At 37.1% G+C, this 18,753-nt stretch overlaps 1 protein-coding gene across 3 annotated transcripts in view; it reads left to right on the top strand.

Annotated features, from left to right (window-relative positions):
* The first annotated feature begins 522 nt into the window (after window positions 1-522).
* Window positions 523-18,753, top strand: part of LOC121313347 (transportin-1) — a 37,892-nt gene continuing 19,661 nt past the window's right edge. The window contains exons 1-8 of one of the 3 annotated variants that reach the window (XM_041245783.1): window positions 523-596; window positions 6,046-6,159; window positions 9,042-9,117; window positions 11,382-11,531; window positions 12,194-12,300; window positions 15,691-15,824; window positions 17,361-17,442; window positions 17,892-18,014. In XM_041245783.1, coding sequence (XP_041101717.1) covers window positions 588-596; window positions 6,046-6,159; window positions 9,042-9,117; window positions 11,382-11,531; window positions 12,194-12,300; window positions 15,691-15,824; window positions 17,361-17,442; window positions 17,892-18,014 — 795 coding nt within the window. In that variant the 5' untranslated portion in view covers window positions 523-587. Of the gene's footprint in view, window positions 597-5,803; window positions 5,908-6,045; window positions 6,160-9,041; window positions 9,118-11,381; window positions 11,532-12,193; window positions 12,301-15,690; window positions 15,825-17,360; window positions 17,443-17,891; window positions 18,015-18,753 lie in introns of those variants that run through there. The other 2 variants (XM_041245769.1, XM_041245775.1) reach the window with 2 other exon arrangements.

The following is an 18,753-nucleotide window of genomic DNA, read 5'->3' on the forward strand; positions in this document are numbered from 1 at the left end:
AGTTAATCAGCGCTCAGTTACATTTGGAATGACCATTCGGTTTGACATATACTGATTGTTTTTCTAAAAAAGATCATCACTTAAATAAATATTTTGCTTGAAATGAAACACATTGCTGTGGATTGTTCTTGACATGAACTATGCCGAGAATTAATATTTTTTTTACTCTCTGCTATCTGATTGATCCGTTGACGGGTGGTTGAAGGAACTGATAAGACTTTCGTCTTGTGAAAGTGCTTAGACATTTTACAGAAAACACTTAATTCATGCAAACACTAAAGTAATAATAATAATAATAATAATAATAATAAAATAATAATAATAATAATAATAATAATAATAAATTGGTCAAAGCACGAAGCTGCAATGACGATGGGAAACCGCTGTATGATGTCAATGTGGTTGCCCTGGTAACGCTGTCTCCTCACAATTTGTCAAGATTCTGTCCAACCAGATCCAGCGCTAGATAAGAGAGCTCCGCGGATTTTCTTTTCAGCCATTTCTACCAAGGGGAAAAGACACAGCATCTCAGTATAAACCAAATTAACTTCTTGCGGACGTTTTCACTTGGGGTCACATTCTGTGTGATGGTTTGGGTAAGGGTAACTGTTTACATTTCCAGTTGTTGCGTGTATCAAAAAATAATACAGTTAAGTAATTAATTCTGTGTTGTAGCTGAACGTTAAGCATCCTGTTTTTTTTTTTGTTTTGTTTTGTTTTTTTGTTGTTGTTTTTTTTTTCTTTTAGGAAGTAGGGCTTATATATAGTATGTCACGTTTTCATTCCGCAGATAGCAACAAATATAGTGTATCTTGTTGCTTGGCAGCACAAAAGTCCCTATATGGCCGGGACAGTCCCGATTTCCTAGCAAATGTCCCGCGTCCCGATGCATAGGAAGAAAGTCCCGATAGTTACACATAGAAAAACAAAGTTCTGCGCAGTAGAGTCTTCGTGCGGCTGACACATCTGCTGATCACTGACTTACCGGTATACAAAGTTAAGAACGCTTGTTTACTGTCTTGCTGGTCGTGTGGTGTTGAGTTGAGGGGATACGTCTATTATTATATGATAGAGTGTTTTTTGCGTATGACCCCTTCCATGTGTATGATGCGTATAAAATCGTCACCTCCCCGGGACGAGCGTCCCGCCGGACAGTTCCCAAATGTTGGCAAGTATGCGGTAACTCATACACATATGCTCATTCTCACATAACTCTATTACTGACTGGTTTACTAGAATTGTTTCTATTAATAGGTCTTTTTTTAGTCCAGGCATTGGCATTTTATTTAAAAGAGGAAAAAAGTATGCGATAAGTAGGGATTTTCGTTAAGTAGCTAAAGTGTAATTGTGATTCTGTTTTGTACTCACTTAACAGTTAAAGGGAATTCTGTAAAGTGCCTAAGGCAGGGTTTTGTCAAGTATAACAGGGCGGAGGGTGGGCAAGAACTGGCGACCTTGCGCAGCGCCTTGGGACTCATCTGTATACGTGGTTTTAAGAGATTTTAACCTCGTCTCATCTCACCGACAGGGGGCAGACTCGGTAACAGCAGTGTATCACTCAACCTTAGATAATGTCTCGATAATGTCAGCATGATGGGGCTGCCATAACCATTGTCACGGTAGGTATGGTAGAACCTGAAACCATGATTTAATATAGGCCTAGATTAGGTTGTTAGAAATTAATTTAGGAATCAAAATTACATATTCCTTTTTGAGGAGTCGATTCCAAAATCCTATACTGTACGTATAACAGTTCTGAGCTGGTTGGTTAGTTTTTGTTTAGATTGGGGGGGGGGGGTCAAGTTGGCTAAGAAACAATGATTCCTCTAAACCTAATTGAGTTTGGCATAACACCTTAAGGTACACACAGAATTGAATGGTGGTTCAAACGATTTATTCTTAAAATTCATTTGAGAGTTACTGAAGTATCTCGAGGAAGCTGACCATTTGAATGACCAGATCCAAACTGTCAGTAAATTTTAAACCCTGTGTTGTGCGCCTCATTGCAAAAATAAGAAAGTTAGTATGATTTGTATTTGTGGAATGCATACCGTATGTCCCTTGTACCTTAAAGGGTTACAAGAATCAATTACAAAAGTATTGATTCCTTGTGCATGTAAACGAGTAGTGATCACATAACATGGCCAGCTCTGAACAAATACAACACTTGGTAGAGGCAGCTATAGAGAAAAGATGAATAGCTTTGGAATTGGATAAACTGTATTTTTTAAATTGACTGATAGAGGCACTAGATAAAGTACATGGATATTTTATTTTCCTGTACAAATTTCCATTATGGAAAATGTGGATCGATCTGTGTTTTTGTAATTGGGCATTTATATTAGGACATGGTCTGCTAACAGACCATTCCATTTCTTCTATTCAAAAACATTTTAAAAAGTAATGACTGGAGCAAGACTTGCTTAGGAGGTATTGCTTAATACTACCATCAGTTGAAAAATACAAACCAAATTAGAAGACTAAAAGCCAATTAACATTAATTGTGTTGTCAGAAATATATGGCTTGAAAGTGCTTTCAGCCAGGCAGAGGCTTGTTAAAAGGAAGAGCATCCCCAGTGGGAAGGGAAAGCTTCATCGCCAAGGCCTAATTTGTGGGATAATTTTGGCTTATAGCCTAGATTTTGACCTACTGTAATTCAGTTACAGGCAACCCTGCATTGCGTTATAAATCAGGGTTTTATCTCGAACATGTTTGGCTGATGGGATCGTGCAGACTGTTTTATGTACAGTAAGTGAATATCAGATATCCACCTAATCAGATAGTAGGCTCTTGGTGCAAAAAAAAAAAGAAATGACAATAATTGAGCTTATCGTGTGAACTGGGAGGACAGGAATCCATTATCAGATAGCAAGCCCTGACCTTCAGAAAGAAAATCATTATGTCGTTAGCAGATCAAAATGGCACCAAGTGCTGCTAATAGCAAGTTAAAGAAATTAGCATTGGATTACTTTTATTGAAAAGAAGGGGAGAAACATACTATAGAGCAGTCAAATGCCCATCTAATGCAAACAACTGGGACATGCTGTAAACATTTTGTCATAAATGAAATGTAGTTTGATCATCAAAGCAGTTTACCAGTACTCATGAATGTTGTTTATATTAGCAGGGACATAAACATTCTTTTTATTCTTGTGGGGGTACCATCATACTTGTGGGGCTTCCTGTGTATTAAAACATATATTTGAAGATACTGATCTTTGAATAATGATGGGTTAAATTAAAAACAAATCCCCCCAAAAAAACATCCATACCTGGTCAGGTAACTTCTAATTGAACATGTGCTATTCTCTGGTTAAAACTAAAAGCTGAACAGATACAGATTGTTAGGAGGCTGTGTGGTCCAGTGGTTAAAGAGCTGGGCTTTTAACCAGCATTTCCCCAGTTCAAATCCCTGCTCAGGCACTGCCTCATTATGGGACCCTGAACAAGTCACTTAATCTCTTTGTGCTCTGTCTTTTGGGTGAGACGTTTTTGTAAGTGATGCATAGTTCACACACCCTAGTCTCATATCTTGTAAAGCACTTTGTGATGGTGGTCCACTATGAAAGGCGCTATATAAAAATAAAGATTATAAAGCACACCTAAACAATAGACCCTGCAAGATGTAACCCTAGATAGAAATACTTTAGTTTAACTGGAATACAGTGAGGTCTCTTGTCTTTGTAAAGGAAACTACACCTTTTTTCCCCTGTGCATTTGGATTCCACGCAGCATGTTACATTAATACAGTAACCAGTTAGGACTGCTTCCCTCCTCCTTTCCACTGTATAGTCCTGTTCCCAAGTGATAACCATCTTCTTCTAAATGGAGTGCCTTGAATGTGAAAAAGATATTATTCCAGATGCCATTGGTACAAAAAGTAGCATGCATCTGGGAACTCCTTATCCAAATGGAGCATGTGTTTAAATTTGTAGGGAAATTGTTCAAAGATTTTAATTAAAACTCAATAAAATATGATGTAGTGTCATCAAATCAAGTCATTTTTGATGTGTTGCTTTCAGACGAGGGGCATTTATGCATGCCTGAGGCCATACTTAATTGACCTGTTTACCTGCCATACATGGACCATTATCAGATATCTGTCTGTATAATGCATTGAAGTATATTTAGGAACATTATAATGTTTGCACCCTTTCATAAATTCATAATTTAACTGATGCTATTAGGAGCATCAAAACTAAATTAAAACCTGGCAATAAAAATCCTGATAGTGAATAAAGAATTAAGAATCCATTTCATCACTTCAATTCTCACCCGCGAGATTGGTCATGGAATTTTAATTCAGAATAATTTAAGTTTCTTTTTCATTAAAAACTTTCATCAAAGGCACCATAGTTTAATGTTTTGAGTTCAGGTCTTGTTTAGTCACTGGTTTTCTGTTTTTTTTAATAGACGTTAATTATACAGTACATATACAGCATGTGAAGTTCCTAACTTAATGGGGTTTGGTCACAGGAATTGATCAGTACTTGATCAGTGTTTGAACAGTAGATAGTTATTTGAACATTTTCCATTGTAAATAAACACACAGTGCCTGGATAACCAAGGTATTTACACCAAAATGCAATTTGCTTAATTGTTTTGGTGTGAAAAGAGAACCAAGCTGGTAATGTAACTTAGTAAAAAGCAACTCTTGCGGTTCATTTAAGCATTTAAAGTATGAGTAGCAGCAAAACTCTGATAAAAAAACAAATTGCAAATTGCATTTTGGTGTAAAGACCTTGTGCGCATCACTTTCACCCATGTTCTCATGGTTACAGTATGTTTCCATTTACAAAAACAGAGACTGCCCTGGCCGCTTACTTATTCTCTTAGATGTAGACAACAGATATTCTTTCAAGTTTCGAATGATCTTGGTAAAATGTCCCTTGCTGTTCTGTGAAATTGAATTATGCATAACTAGAGTAGCAGTACAACAGCATTTTAATGAGGAATGTAGCTGTGATGATTGGTTTTATCCACCATTTTAATTACAAGTGGTTCAGATTGCATGTGTCTGATTATGTTGCCTCTTGCTCCCAGACAACAATTGAGTAGTTCGTTATTTTTAACTATTTGAACTGAAAAAGCAGTACTATATTATAAAAATATATGCCTAGCAAAGACATGTTTTTTTTTTTTTATCAATTACAGAAATGTGCATTAAAAAACCTATTTCAATATTACATTCTACATTGAAATAGCGTACCTCCAATTTGCAGGACAACCACAAATGCCTTGTATTGTATGCTTACAAACGTTTGTATCAGAGGTGACATTTGCATTACACTAGTCAGTGCATTGTTATTTGACTTTGTGTTTGTTGTTGATGTAGCATACTGTCTTCAGTTCAGCATGCTGCATAGTGGAAGATACTAAGCGGGGTCTGCCTGCGTATTTCTTCCCAGGCTGAGCCATTGCTTTCTGCCAGTGACACAGCATGTCTTGCGAGTGGGTACAGGTCTGTTGTTTTTGCTTGTTCTGCTGCAGCCGTTTTCATGATTGACAGACAGATTTTGAATTAAGTACATGTCTGCATCCATTCTATAGCTGATCTGTAAAAAATATTATTAATTTTTGTAACAGTCCGTATTTGTTTTTAAGACTGATGTAGTATCAAACTACATTAAGGAACGTGCTCAACGTTTTGAAATCAAAGTTTTTTCCTTGGCTGGTGTTTCTAAATTCAAGGGTCTGTACGTAGCAGTATTATATTTAGCAATAACCTGACCATGTTTAGAAATTAGATGTGCGCTAGGACCCAGCGGAAATCGTGTGCATGTTTTAGGGCAGGATTGTAAATGCGCCATGACTGTCTGATCGGATCTTATTGCAAAGCTGAGTGGTGGTGCGATTTCAGGCCTGTACAACTTAGCTCATAACATTCACTAAACAATAAAACACAGGTGTGTGTATAGTTGCTATGTGTGCGGCTGCCTGTCTGGCGGGGTGAATTAGAGTTAGGAGCACCGATTTCAGTGTTACTTGAAGGTCATCTGTTGTTTTTTTCATCCCGAATTGTATTGTGTTTGATCTCATTGCAGCAAACCAAGATGGAGTACGAGTGGAAACCAGATGAGCAAGGACTTCAGCAAATTCTACAGCTTCTGAAAGAGTCCCAGTCTCCGGATACCTCCACACAACGAACCGTCCAACAAGCATCCTTTTTAATAATGAGCAGGGACGATCGGAAGATATGTGTGGGGTTTATTCTAGTGTTGTACAGAGTATATTATTTGAGGTTTGTAATATAACCGGGATGCAGAATAACCACACTGCTCACCTCGGCGGGTTGCTCGACACCAATAATAGTAATTGAACAGGGTGTGCTGGTTTTTTTAACCATAGTTAATGTTATATATATATATATATATAAACTTGTCTGCGTATGTTTTGAATGGTTTGAGGGGGTTAGCCTCCTCTTGCCAAATCAATGCTACATGTGCGATGGATTGTTACTTTAAAAAAAAAATAAAAAAATAGTTTCGGCCTGTACCTAAGGCCGATTCGAGCGTACCTGGACAGGTTATAAATTGTTTATTCGAGTGGAACCGAATATTTCAAACACTCCATATTGATATTGATATATATATATATATATATATATATATATATATATATATATATATATATATATATATATATAATATATAAAATATGTGTGTGTGTGTATATATCAATTTATTTCTTTATTTTTGTTCAGTGGATTTGCTTATCGTACTCGTTCGAATGTGTGGAAGGTTTATACTCTCCGCGGCGTTGCGTAGAATTTCCCGAATAAACACAAGTTGGGTGATGGCAGAATAGCTGATTTTCTGCAGTCGGTATGCTGTGAGTCACTCCTGCCTATACACACTATCAATGCTATTTAGTTTGACTATTTTATTGAAGCCGTTGTTGGCATACTCTGTCAATGACAACCAGTTACATTCGCCTATAGTATAATGTAACGATGTATTCACGGACTTGTTCACCTGGGCCTACAGCTATGGCCAAAAGTGTTGCATAACCCTATAGAATTAACACATTTTGATTCATAAAATCTAATGGAGAAAAATTGAGAAATGCGACATTTTGAAATCTAACATGAAATACTGTACACTGTTATGGTTTTACCAAAGTCCGGTCAGTGGCCCTGGAAAATTTCACCCCCATTTCGGCAAAAGTGGGGGGACATTGAAGCCATTGAAACTAAACTCTATAACCCCCCTGTATAATATGATGAAAGCCATGCCGCACCCATAGTTCCAGTGCCCCCTGCTTTAGTAGACTTTTGCTGTATAATTTTGTAGTTTCTTTGATTACGTGACGTTAAATAAAATCAGGTCTCAATCCAAGCTGTACTGTTAGACAGTAACTTCAGTTTAATTTGACATTGCTACTTTTAGTCATTGCTACATTTTGAGACCGATTGCATAGCACTGAATGATCCAGACCCATGGATAGGGCTCTGTCGTTAGTGATCATCATTAATAACTTTGTACATTGTGAACGCATTGTCTTATACTTAAAACAAGAATTTTACTCTGTATGATTGGCGTGTTCATTCTTATTGGAACTTGCAAATTTACAAAAGTGAGTGTGTGATTGCATTCGGTACTCTTGTGGCGAAGGGCTATAGATAAGTCGTTCATTGCGCAACACAAAACATCTAATTTGCCCTGTGAAAATCTCAGACATTTTCTTTAAAATTCACAACAGTGTCATGGGTAAAGTGTTGTATTTCTTGGAATGTGCACTGAACTATTTTATTAATTATGTGTACAGATTATTATTGTTTTCTTAAACATCTAATATAGACATAAATGCACTGACATCAAAATCAACGTCAAAGTTATTCAAGCACTTTACAGATAGCTTGTGGAACCTGTGTTGTAATTAACAGCCTGTAGGTAAAGTGTATCTGCAAGGACAGCTTTCAGTTCTAGTATGTCAGGTGCATGTTCACCATTTAGGTCTTGAAAAACAAATACAATGTGTAAAACATACTGATCATCAGTGATCACTGACAAGCAACCAGAATGTTTTACCAATTCCATAATCTCCTGCTTGTGATACTTTAGGTCAGTATTCATGACTCAGCTGGGCTGATGGAGACACTCCACCATTTGCTACACTCAGACTGATGAATTTACATAGCATTTGGTTGTCCAGTTTTTTGAGAGGGATATTTGCGCAAACAAACGCCTCTGTCCGGTCCAAATGTAATGTGTTCCGTGCGTCACAGTTTTCAGTGGATTTTTGGAAGGTGGAAGTCAATGTTTTTTGTTTCTTTGCAGTAAAGCAGTAATACTGCTCTGGATTTCTTCACTTTCGATGAACACTTGAATCTAAATGCCAGTCAACAGGTGATTCTTGTTAGTGATCTACAATAACATTGCAAGAGGTACAGAAGAGCTTACCTCCATTGCTGTGTAAATGATCTGCTGGAGACACATTTTTAGCCTTTTTAGAGACATACGTTTTCTTGTTTACAGTGTATATTAAAATTTCCCACACGACATAATCACTGCATAGCACTGTGCATGAGGAATACACGCAGGCACACAGCAGAGCTGTACAGTTTTTTTTTTTTTTTTGCATGAAATAAGAAATAAATACATTATTTCATAATTATATTTAAGAATTTAAAAATCGCATAATTTCACGATTTCCGCGCAGCCCGTGAAATTGTGTAATTACACAGGGCCTTACTTATGTGTTATTGACTAGAGGCACAGCTGCAGACCAGCATAGAATGCAACAATGCATGTATTTATTTACCATTCCCTTTTGAGTCTTGGTCTTTTTCAGCTTTGAGTAGAAATATTAATTTAACACTGTCTGTACAGATACAAACCTATTTGTTTATATAGAGCAGATTATTTGTAGTCTCCCCAGTGGTCAGTTATATAAATATAATTTACCCACCTCACCTTACAGGAGAGTAATGAGCACCACTTGAGTCTGTGAATTTTTGCCCGATTCAGTCTATGAAACATCACTTGTTTTTTTTCTGTTCAGTTCTTCCAATGTTCTCCTTAACACCACTGACTTTTAGAAACTTGAGCAGCTGAATCATTATCCAGACTTCAACAACTACTTGATCTTTGTCTTAACAAAGTTGAAATCTGAAGGTAAGAAAGGCTGCTTCTTCATATCTTTACATTTTGTGAATGGAGTCACAGGGCAAAGCATTCTTCATGCATTACTGTAGTAGTTTCACAATGAGATATACTTACCACACCTCTTTGTGTAAACAGGACACTTGCATGCTGGGAACTTGTTTCTTTTATTGTTTTGTTATGCCTTTCATAAATGTTGGAAGACGTTACTAATATAATTTTACAGTGGGCGAATGACAGGGCCTACTGGACACACTTAGCTGCACTTCTAATGGAACTCTGTCCTGGGGCAGTGGTGGATTCATGCATGTGGTGACTGAAGACAGCAATACCAATCAAAATATACTAGCCAAGTAAATTATACTGGGAAGCAAACTAACATTTATTTCAACATCTGAAACTTTGTAAAGTAAATGTAACAATTCAGTTGCAGTCTAAAAATCTATTTGTATTCTTCTCAATAATTTTGTCATGCTGTAAATGGGTTGGCCCATGACCTTCAGTTAGTCTCTCAAATTGAGGACAATCGGCACAATCTTTATGACAAGCTTGTAAAAATAGTCAGTCGGCTGAAATAATGCGGTTGTTCGAGCGAGGCAGTATTGGTGTCAGCTCGTAACGTTAATGTGTATTTGGTATGAAGTGATAGGGGATATTGTCCTTCAGGATATTTAAGAAGAACGTTGCTTTCACACTGAAATGTAGCCCATGATAGAAATAGCATGACGAGTAATGTTTGCTTGCATAATTACATTGCCAATCAGCATGACACGACTATAGCAACGTTTTAAAAGACCTGAAAAGGGTGGATGAATTCTGATTCACCTTGAAGCAGCTCTGTTGGCAAAAAAGCTTTTGTTTTACAAAAAAGTATCTTGTTTTTGTTTGTCTTGTAAAGATGTTCATACTTTCTATGCCATGCTTACATTTATAGTAGAGAACTGTACTACTTTTTATAAAAATGGATTATGACAAGTTGAGAGTATCAGAATTCAGGGATATATACTATAGGAACCTGTCCCTCTGTTTGTCACACACTGTTTTACATGTAGGTTTGTGGGTGTAGGTCATAATCCATTTTTTTCATGAAAATGGTTATTTTGGTGTTGTATTTACAGCATGCAAGTATCCCGAAATGTTAATGTAATGACTCAAAGGTGGTTCACTGCTAATTAGGTAACAAAAATAATTTGATATGCTTTTCACAAAAATGGTGCAAACTGCATTTTGGCATAAAGACCTTGATAAGTTTGGAACATGGTCCTTACCTCAGTCTTAGTACCTGTCCTGCTTGGCTTTAGTGACATTGTCTGTTCAGTTGCTGATTCTTGCGTACTGTACTATACCCTATTGTACTGCCAGCCACTTCGGCAAATCTACATTTTCATCTTCTCTGTAAATGCCCGTACCTCTGTTTCCTGTTTCAACAGTATCAATGACAGAGAAGCACATGCAGTACGTAACACATACTGTTCTATAAGAACAGACTGACTTCCTCCTTTTCTCAGGCTCCCTGAAGGCTTCTTATTTAGAGCAGGAAGGAAGTGTTGAAGTGAAAACTGTCCAACACGGAGTAGCAGTGTATCTGGGTTAGGGTGATGAATAGGAGTTTTGTTTTGACATGGTTGATTCTTGGTAGAGTACCACTTTTTGTAAATTCTAAAAGTAACGGAGATACAGGTTGTGGATTGGAACAACCCCATGAAACAGGCACTTCAAAATCTTGCCATTAATCAGATATAGAGGGTGTTTGTGTTGGTGGGTGTATGCTTTTTCACAGAAGTTTGATCATCGACAGCCTTGGGATTGACAATAATGTAACACAGTCATGTTCACGGATCATTATTTTGTGTCCTTTTAAAGGAAAAAATGTGTGTTTTAAAAGCTTTGTAAATTGGGTCCTGGATTTGTAACATTGGCATTTCAAGCTACAGTAGTTACAACATTGTCTACAGCCCATGCCTCAGGGTTCAGTTGTAAATTAGCTATGTAGTTATATTCAACTTTAACTCATTATTACTAATGCTGTGTATATGTATTCCTGTGATACTGGATTATGTCATATCCCAAAGCTTGGAGACAGCACCTGCAGTTAGATTGAAAGTTAAATTGAGAACATGTTTTTGCCAGATATAATTGTTAAAAGAATATAGGGCTTGTCCAAATGTCCATTATTTGGGTTATTTGTAGTGCTGTTGTCTTTGATAAAGTATGCTTTTTCTGATCTAGATTTTCTTAGATCTGAGGCTGACCTTTTGTTGTTGTTTCCTTTGCAGATGAACCCACCAGATCCCTTAGCGGTCTGATTCTGAAAAACAATGTGAAGACACATTTTCACAACTTTCCAAATGGGGTGTCGGACTTCATAAAAAACGAGTGTCTTAAAAACATTGGGGACACATCGCCGTTGATAAGAGCCACAGTGGGTGGGTTTCTTCTGTCATCTCAACCATTTTGGAATCTAGGCATCTCACGGATATGTGTAATTGCAAGGAGTGTCTCCTCGGCCATTGTAATGAATGGAACAATGCATGCTGTTTGGGTTCAGTTGCCATGTGGAATCCTGCAGTAACGAGAAAATATACGTTAAATACACGTTATATATTAAATAAAAAATGATCTGTATGAAATAGGTTACAGGCATGCTATTCTACATTTCTAATTTCTTGTATTGCCAAAGAGGACACAGTTTGTTTACACATGTTATAGTTCCACTTTGTATCATAGTTGCATCAGATTGTGATTGTTGGGCGTGATACAGACTAGAAACAATTTGGTCACGCATTTCTCGCCCACCCTTATAGCGTTTTTCTTCTCTGCTCAGTGTAAACTCTTCAATAAGGGTCTTGCATTGTGACTGCTGAAATGAAAGCCTATCCAATTTCCTAGATCTGCACATCTCTTCCTAGTATGTATTTGAAAAGCAGGGTGTGCAAAACTCTGAACAGATATGTCTGCCTGCCTCCACTATATCCCTGTCTCTGTGGATATGTGTGATAAGAGCTATGTCATCAAGACTAGTATGCAGCTAAATAGTCATTCAAACGATGTATATTCTACAGTATGTAAACATTGTTTTGTCTTTTAGGTATTTTGATTACAACTATTGCCTCAAAGGGAGAGCTACAGAATTGGCCAGAACTCCTTCCCAAGCTGTGTGTGCTTTTAGACTCTGAGGATTACAGTACCTGTGAGGTAAATTCTCTCAATGGCAGAGATTAAAAAAAAAAATACTCTAATCTCACTATTATCTATACCTGTATATTAATGAGTTATGTTTAAAGAATGGGTTGTTGGTAGGTGTTTTTTAAATTGAAATTGTTTAGAACAATTGGTTTATCAATGTATTCGTAGTCAGTTCAACAATATTCAGGTTTTGAGTTTATTTGTATTTTTGAGGATGTGGTTTTGTTGTATTTTCATATATATTTAATTAACGATAATTTCCAGTTTATAAACATGCATTCATAGGGTCTTTGCTTGTGCATTGTCTGGAGGCTTTACCAGTTTAGCTCCCAGAGACAGCATAGGGGCAGGGGGGGTGTTGCCTGTGTGTGCCTTTATTTTACAACAAGATGTTACAATAAGTAACACGTTAAAGTAGAAAAGTATCCCAGGAGTAAAGAATACGTTGTGTAGGCCTTGCTTTATCCAAGTGAATTAAATGCAAAACAAAGGATGCCAAATAGCACATCACACAGAGCTGTCTCGCATATACGTCTATAAAGAGCATAGCGTGTCTCTCTTTTCTCTCTCATATATATATATACACACACACACAACACAGTATATATATATATATATATATATATATGTATATGTGTGTATATATATATATATATATATGTACACATACATGTGTGTGTATACACACATATATATGTATATACACACATGTACATATACATGGTATATATATACATATGTATATATATGTATGTGTATATATATATATATATATATATATATATATATATATATATATATATTATGTATATATATGTGTGTGTGTGTGTGTATGTGTGTGTATATATATATATATCTATATATATACACACACACACACACATATATATCTCCACTGTGATAGCTAAGCACAGTGACTCATTGTGGCATTGAACAGTGGCTTCATGCTCTTTAGGCAGTTGCTTCAGGAGCTTTTAAAGGTTCCTTTTAAGAGCTTTCAGTAACTCAGGCAGTAACGAGGTCGTTCTCTATTTGGATTTGTGGCGTCATGTAGAGCCTCTTAGTGTGTGTTTTGCATATGGAATGTGATTTGATGCTCTAGTATAGACACACAAATACTAAATATACAGTATTCAGCAGCATTTCTCTGCAGTTTGCTTTTTGAAATCCCTATGTGGAGTGCTTCCAGCTCACCTGGACCACACTCTGGATAGGTGTTTCTTTTTCCTTCATTTGTGGCTGGATGCATCAACCCCCTGTGATGGAGAAAAGGGTTCCAGGGTAGGTAGTGTGTGCATGCAAGAGAAGAGCTGTACAACTTGGGCTCCACATAGGGAGAACTTGTATGGAGGTGGTAGAAATTCCCATTTGACTAACTTTGAAGGCATTATACTAGTGATTAAGGAAAAATTATAAATGCGTAAGAAAAAATGTAATCAAATATTACTGCAAATGTAACAAAAGGCTTCAGTTGATAGCTACTGAAGGGGTCTTAAACAGGTTCTAACAATGGATATATTAAAGATTTAGTCTATTTCAAACAGTAATGGTGTGCATTGGACAGAGCTTCTGCAGTAAGTTCCCTTTGTGTTAGACAGCACTTGACCCTTTGTGTGTGAGTGATTGCTGAATGGAGGCAGAGAGGGACAGAAAGGCATGGCTTTGGAGCAGATTGTTTCAGATGTGAATACAGCAGTAGGCTGAAGTAAGGCTTTTTGTTTTTGTATTGGTAAATGGATTGAATTGCATCATTCGTTCCTCATGTTGTGTTTCATTGTTGGTGCTGGTTTGAGTTGTTGTCTGGGGGTTAGCCCACTTCCAGCTGTAATTGAATTCTGTGAACAGCAAAGTGCTGCGACAGCAGCTGAACTGATGCTGCAATTAACGAGCAGTCGTCATTATCAAGCTAAAAAAGGAAATGCTGAACCTAGTGTCTCCTTAAAAATAGAATGAGCAATGAGAAACCTTCTTGCAAAGGCAAGCTTGATCGCTCGCAAATGAAACGTGCCTGTGCTTCCTTGTGATGCCTAGCTAAAAGCAGCACCAGCTAAACCTTCTGATCCAGCAAGGCTCGAAATAGAAGAGAAAAAGAAAGGGTCATTTGGAGGTTATGTTTTCAAGTGTGTTGCTTCTTGAAAATAAATTGCACTTGGCTGGAGACACAAGATTTTCTTTTCTTTTACTGCAGTTTAATGATAAATAGATTGAATTTGGAAAACCTGGTGGTGTAGGATAGATGTGCAGTAAATACGGTTCGCTTTTGAAAAAAAAAAAAAGATTACCTCTAAACCAGTGATACTCCCTTGTGGCTCTTTCAGTCCTGGCCTTTGTTCCAACCAGGCTCTCAATTGCCTAATTTTAAATTTAAAAAAATAAATAAACCTGTTTGTAAGGTCTTTGACTGCACTTGATTAAAAGAGCCGCAAGTGAGTACCACTGCTCTAACCCTTTTGTTTTCTGGAGATACACAACACATTTTCACTTTGCATTGTTTGACAGCGAATTGTATGGCTTTTTCTCCAAAAGATGGCATCTCTGTCCCTGTAAAGAAGCATCTGAGGTGTTGGGTAAAAAAAAACAACCTTAGTGTTACGTTTTGAGGATTATGAAGATAAATGGTACCTGATGCATCATTTAATCTAGCAGACTTCATACCCTGGCATGTACAAGCTGTTCTGTCTGCAGGAGCTGGCGCAAATTACTAGTCATGACCACAGGGGCGTTAATGTTTGGCAGGACAGTGTACTCTAAAAGAGTGAAATTCAAAGCAGTTAGTCAAGTAGCTGATTCTTTATTATCCCTTAAAGGGGGTGAATGTCCCCGGTGATGGATAAAGTGGAGGAGTTATTGCAAATGCTTGTATAAGAGTCCTAGTGACTAGGGGATGGGCAAGGTTTTTACTCCTGTAAATTTTTCTACTGTGAAATTTCTAGGTGATACAAAACTTTTGTCCATAGCTGTACAGTTTAGTTTCCTTGTACGATTTGTTGCGGAGCCTAGCCTGACCTGGATTGGCATTTGGAAACACAGTTTCCTTTGTGTTGATGGTTTATGCTCGGCTTTGGATACTGATCTGGAGACTGCTTAGCCATTTGTGACGAGACTTGGTTAGGACGTTCTTTGAATTATTGAGAGCTTTACTATGTGGAGGTAGTGTATTCTGAGCTTTCTGTCTCTCAGTTGCATATAAATCTGAGAGCTTTGCTTCAATCTGCACATGGACTAAATATACGACTGCATACACTGGACTGTAATGAGTGTTTTAAATAAATATTTCAGCACATATTTGAGTCAGTGGCCTGTGCTGTGAATAGCGAATGAATCGATGGTAATAAGACTGAAGATGCATGTTACAAGAATAATGATCAGTGTTTCAAGGTTTGAATTTGACTGTTGCAGGGAGCATTTGGAGCGCTTCAGAAGATCTGTGAAGATTCGGCTGAAATTCTGGACAGTGATATTCTTGACCGACCACTCAATATCATGATACCAAAGTTCTTGCAGTTCTTTAAACACAGCAGTCCAAAAATCAGGTAACTCCTTTAACAATTATTTTTTAAAATACACACATATATATGTGTGTGTGTTTGTATAGATAGATAGGTATGCATGCTGACTTGTTTTATAGCCTGCAATACGCAAGCCGTGATCTACTTGCATACTGTACACTTCATACAAAAGCCTTCTCTTTACATACTGGGGAAACTGTATGACAAATGGATTATAAATGATCCATGCATTTGTAGTTGAGTTTTCATTTATGTGAAACAGTCTTTAACACCTTGGCTGAATATTGCAATTTGTTTTGCATAGTCCTTAAAATGTCCAAGCTACTTGCACATATTTGTTTTTGTTTGTTTGTTTTGTGAAGACTTAATATGTTTTAATGCCACAGATTTAAAAACAAAATGTTGTGTGTGTTTTCCTCTGTCAGCTTGTGACCTGTTTGACACTGCTTTTGACCAAATAGAAAATAACAGTAATATTTACTGCGTTGCTATGGGAAACAAAGTTTGTGTCTATTGTAATATGGGGGTTGGAAATACTCATTGCAGTTCGAGATGTTCTGTGTTTATTACTATGAGCTTAATTTTTTTTCACAGCCAAAAGAGCCTTTTCAAATCAAATGCTACTCTGAGGGACTTGGCTCTCCTGCTTCTATTAAGGGGTTTGGAGTTATGTCCATTCACATCAGGGAATGTGATCTGCAACAAAACCACTGATACAAAATGTTGAAGCGTTGAGACACTACAGAGTAGCTGTAAAATTATATATGGAAACTGTTCCTGTGCAAATCATAAATCTATGTACTTTAATTATATTTGTGCTTGGAAGGCTGCAGTGTCAGTCTGAAGAGGGAGGAGAAATATTATATCTGGAGTTAAACAGCCAAGGAAATCTGTAAACTGCATGATTAACTAATATTTGTTTTATGCAGAAGTATTTGAAAGCTTCAATTTCCATCTAATTATTAACTGATATTGATTTCTCAATATACAAAAGAGCTTATCTGCAGTGATTTGGGTGCAGCAAGGTACTGAGGTCTGCTCTTTTTAACTCCCTTCCCTCTCCTCCAGTTTTTTAATGCAATAATTTGGAAGCGCCACTTTTAATCTGTACCCTGAATAATTGTAAATGTGAGGACTTGCATTAAGTAGAGTGTGGTGTGAACAGGCCCTATATACAAACGAGAGAAATCAAGCTCATATTAACACATGGAATAACTCAAGTCTTTATTTAATTTTACTGATTTACATTCGTGAAACAGTGAATTCCGGGACCAAAGGTTTTTATTTTTTTTTGGTTTGTTTATTTGGCCTTTTATTTTGTTCATTTCTTCTGTAATTTAGGGGTGGGTAGGGGGGAGGTAAGTGACAGTGGCCTGGTTAGGGGGTGGGGGGACAAAAAAGAACAAAATCTGTAGTGTTTCGCCAACTGATGTCTTCATTCCAGGTGCAGCATCTTGATTCATGAAAATCAATGAAACGTGATTGCCGACACCTAACTATGCAAGATATTCAGAATTTATTTTTATTACTTTTTTTTGTTTGTTTTTTTAACCTTTATAGGTCCCATGCTGTTGCCTGTGTCAACCAGTTTATCATTAGTAGAACTCAGGCCCTTATGTTACATATTGATTCTTTTATTGAGGTGAGTTTTTCCAGAGGGGTCTTCAGTGGGTTTGTGTCGTACAGCTCTTTGTGGCTTCTTAGGCCTTTTCTGTCTGTTTTATAGATATCTTTCTTCCACTTCTGCACACACACACAATGTTCTTTTTCCATTAATTGTAAAATATGTTAAATTGGAGGAGTAACCTAGAAATTTAGAAAATGTTTTGTTACTTTTATTGAAGAGGCTGATGCATTTTTTTTTTTAAATGTTTACGATAAAATGCATAGTTTTGTTTTGTAAGCCTGAATTTGCTACATATTCCTTATTGTTTTTTAGGAAACCGTAAGGGTTATGCAGCATGTTTAAAAAAAAAAAAAAAAAAAAAAAAAAAAACATTTATTTTTTTGCTGTTTAACCTGCAGTTTGTATTGAATTGGGCACTTCTAAGTGGGGAGTTCCTTTATGTCTGCATGTCTTCCTGTCCTCAGAATCTGTTTGCACTGGCCACTGATGAAGAGCCTGAGGTCCGTAAGAATGTGTGCCGCGCCCTGGTCATGCTCCTGGAAGTTCGGATGGATCGGCTGCTTCCTCACATGCACAACATTGTGGAGGTAAAGCTGGGTGTTCGCACCCCCCACCCCCCATGTAAAAGCCCATGTAGGCAGTGGTCTATTTGAAGTAAGTAAGGCTTTTAATTTTTAGTTCAGCAGCACCACCTTGTGGAGACAGTTCAGAATACATTCTTTTTTCTTTAGTAGAAGAAAGACAGCTTTTACTGTAACTTTTACTTTAACTGAGGTTACCTGGCATTACTCAAACAGTGATGAGGTAGAATCGGGTCATAGCTTGCCCTGGTGCTGTGATTGGACTAGATCGCCATGCTGTTCTGTCTGGTCCTCACTTGTGCTCACTGAAATCGGTATCTCTTTAGCTGGAGTGGAATTTTTATGCGATTTAAAAAAAATGTATTTGGAAAATGTAGATTCTGACAACCCATTATCATTGTATTAATATATTCTAAAGGCTCACATTTGCTTAGTTAAATGTGTGATTAGCATTTCCTTAATTTTTACAAATTAATTTTTACAAAGTTTAGGGAATTAGTGTGTTTGAGTTTTATAAAAGAGTAACATTGTGCGTTGGCTCCTCATGTAAGTAAATACGAGGCACAATAACATTGCTAGCATGGGACCCATGTTTTGTGATACCCCTGTATTAGACTGGATTTTGTAGCCACACCTATATGATGCACCTCTGCTGCCATTGCCTGTTTGGTACTGTAATTCATTCTCTTGCACTGGGGAAATGCTCCTGTTCCTTGTGCTTAAAGGTGAATGTAGTTTAAAGAAC

This window comes from Polyodon spathula, chromosome 1, assembly GCF_017654505.1.
Source record: "Polyodon spathula isolate WHYD16114869_AA chromosome 1, ASM1765450v1, whole genome shotgun sequence".
Lineage (NCBI taxonomy): Eukaryota > Metazoa > Chordata > Actinopteri > Acipenseriformes > Polyodontidae > Polyodon > Polyodon spathula.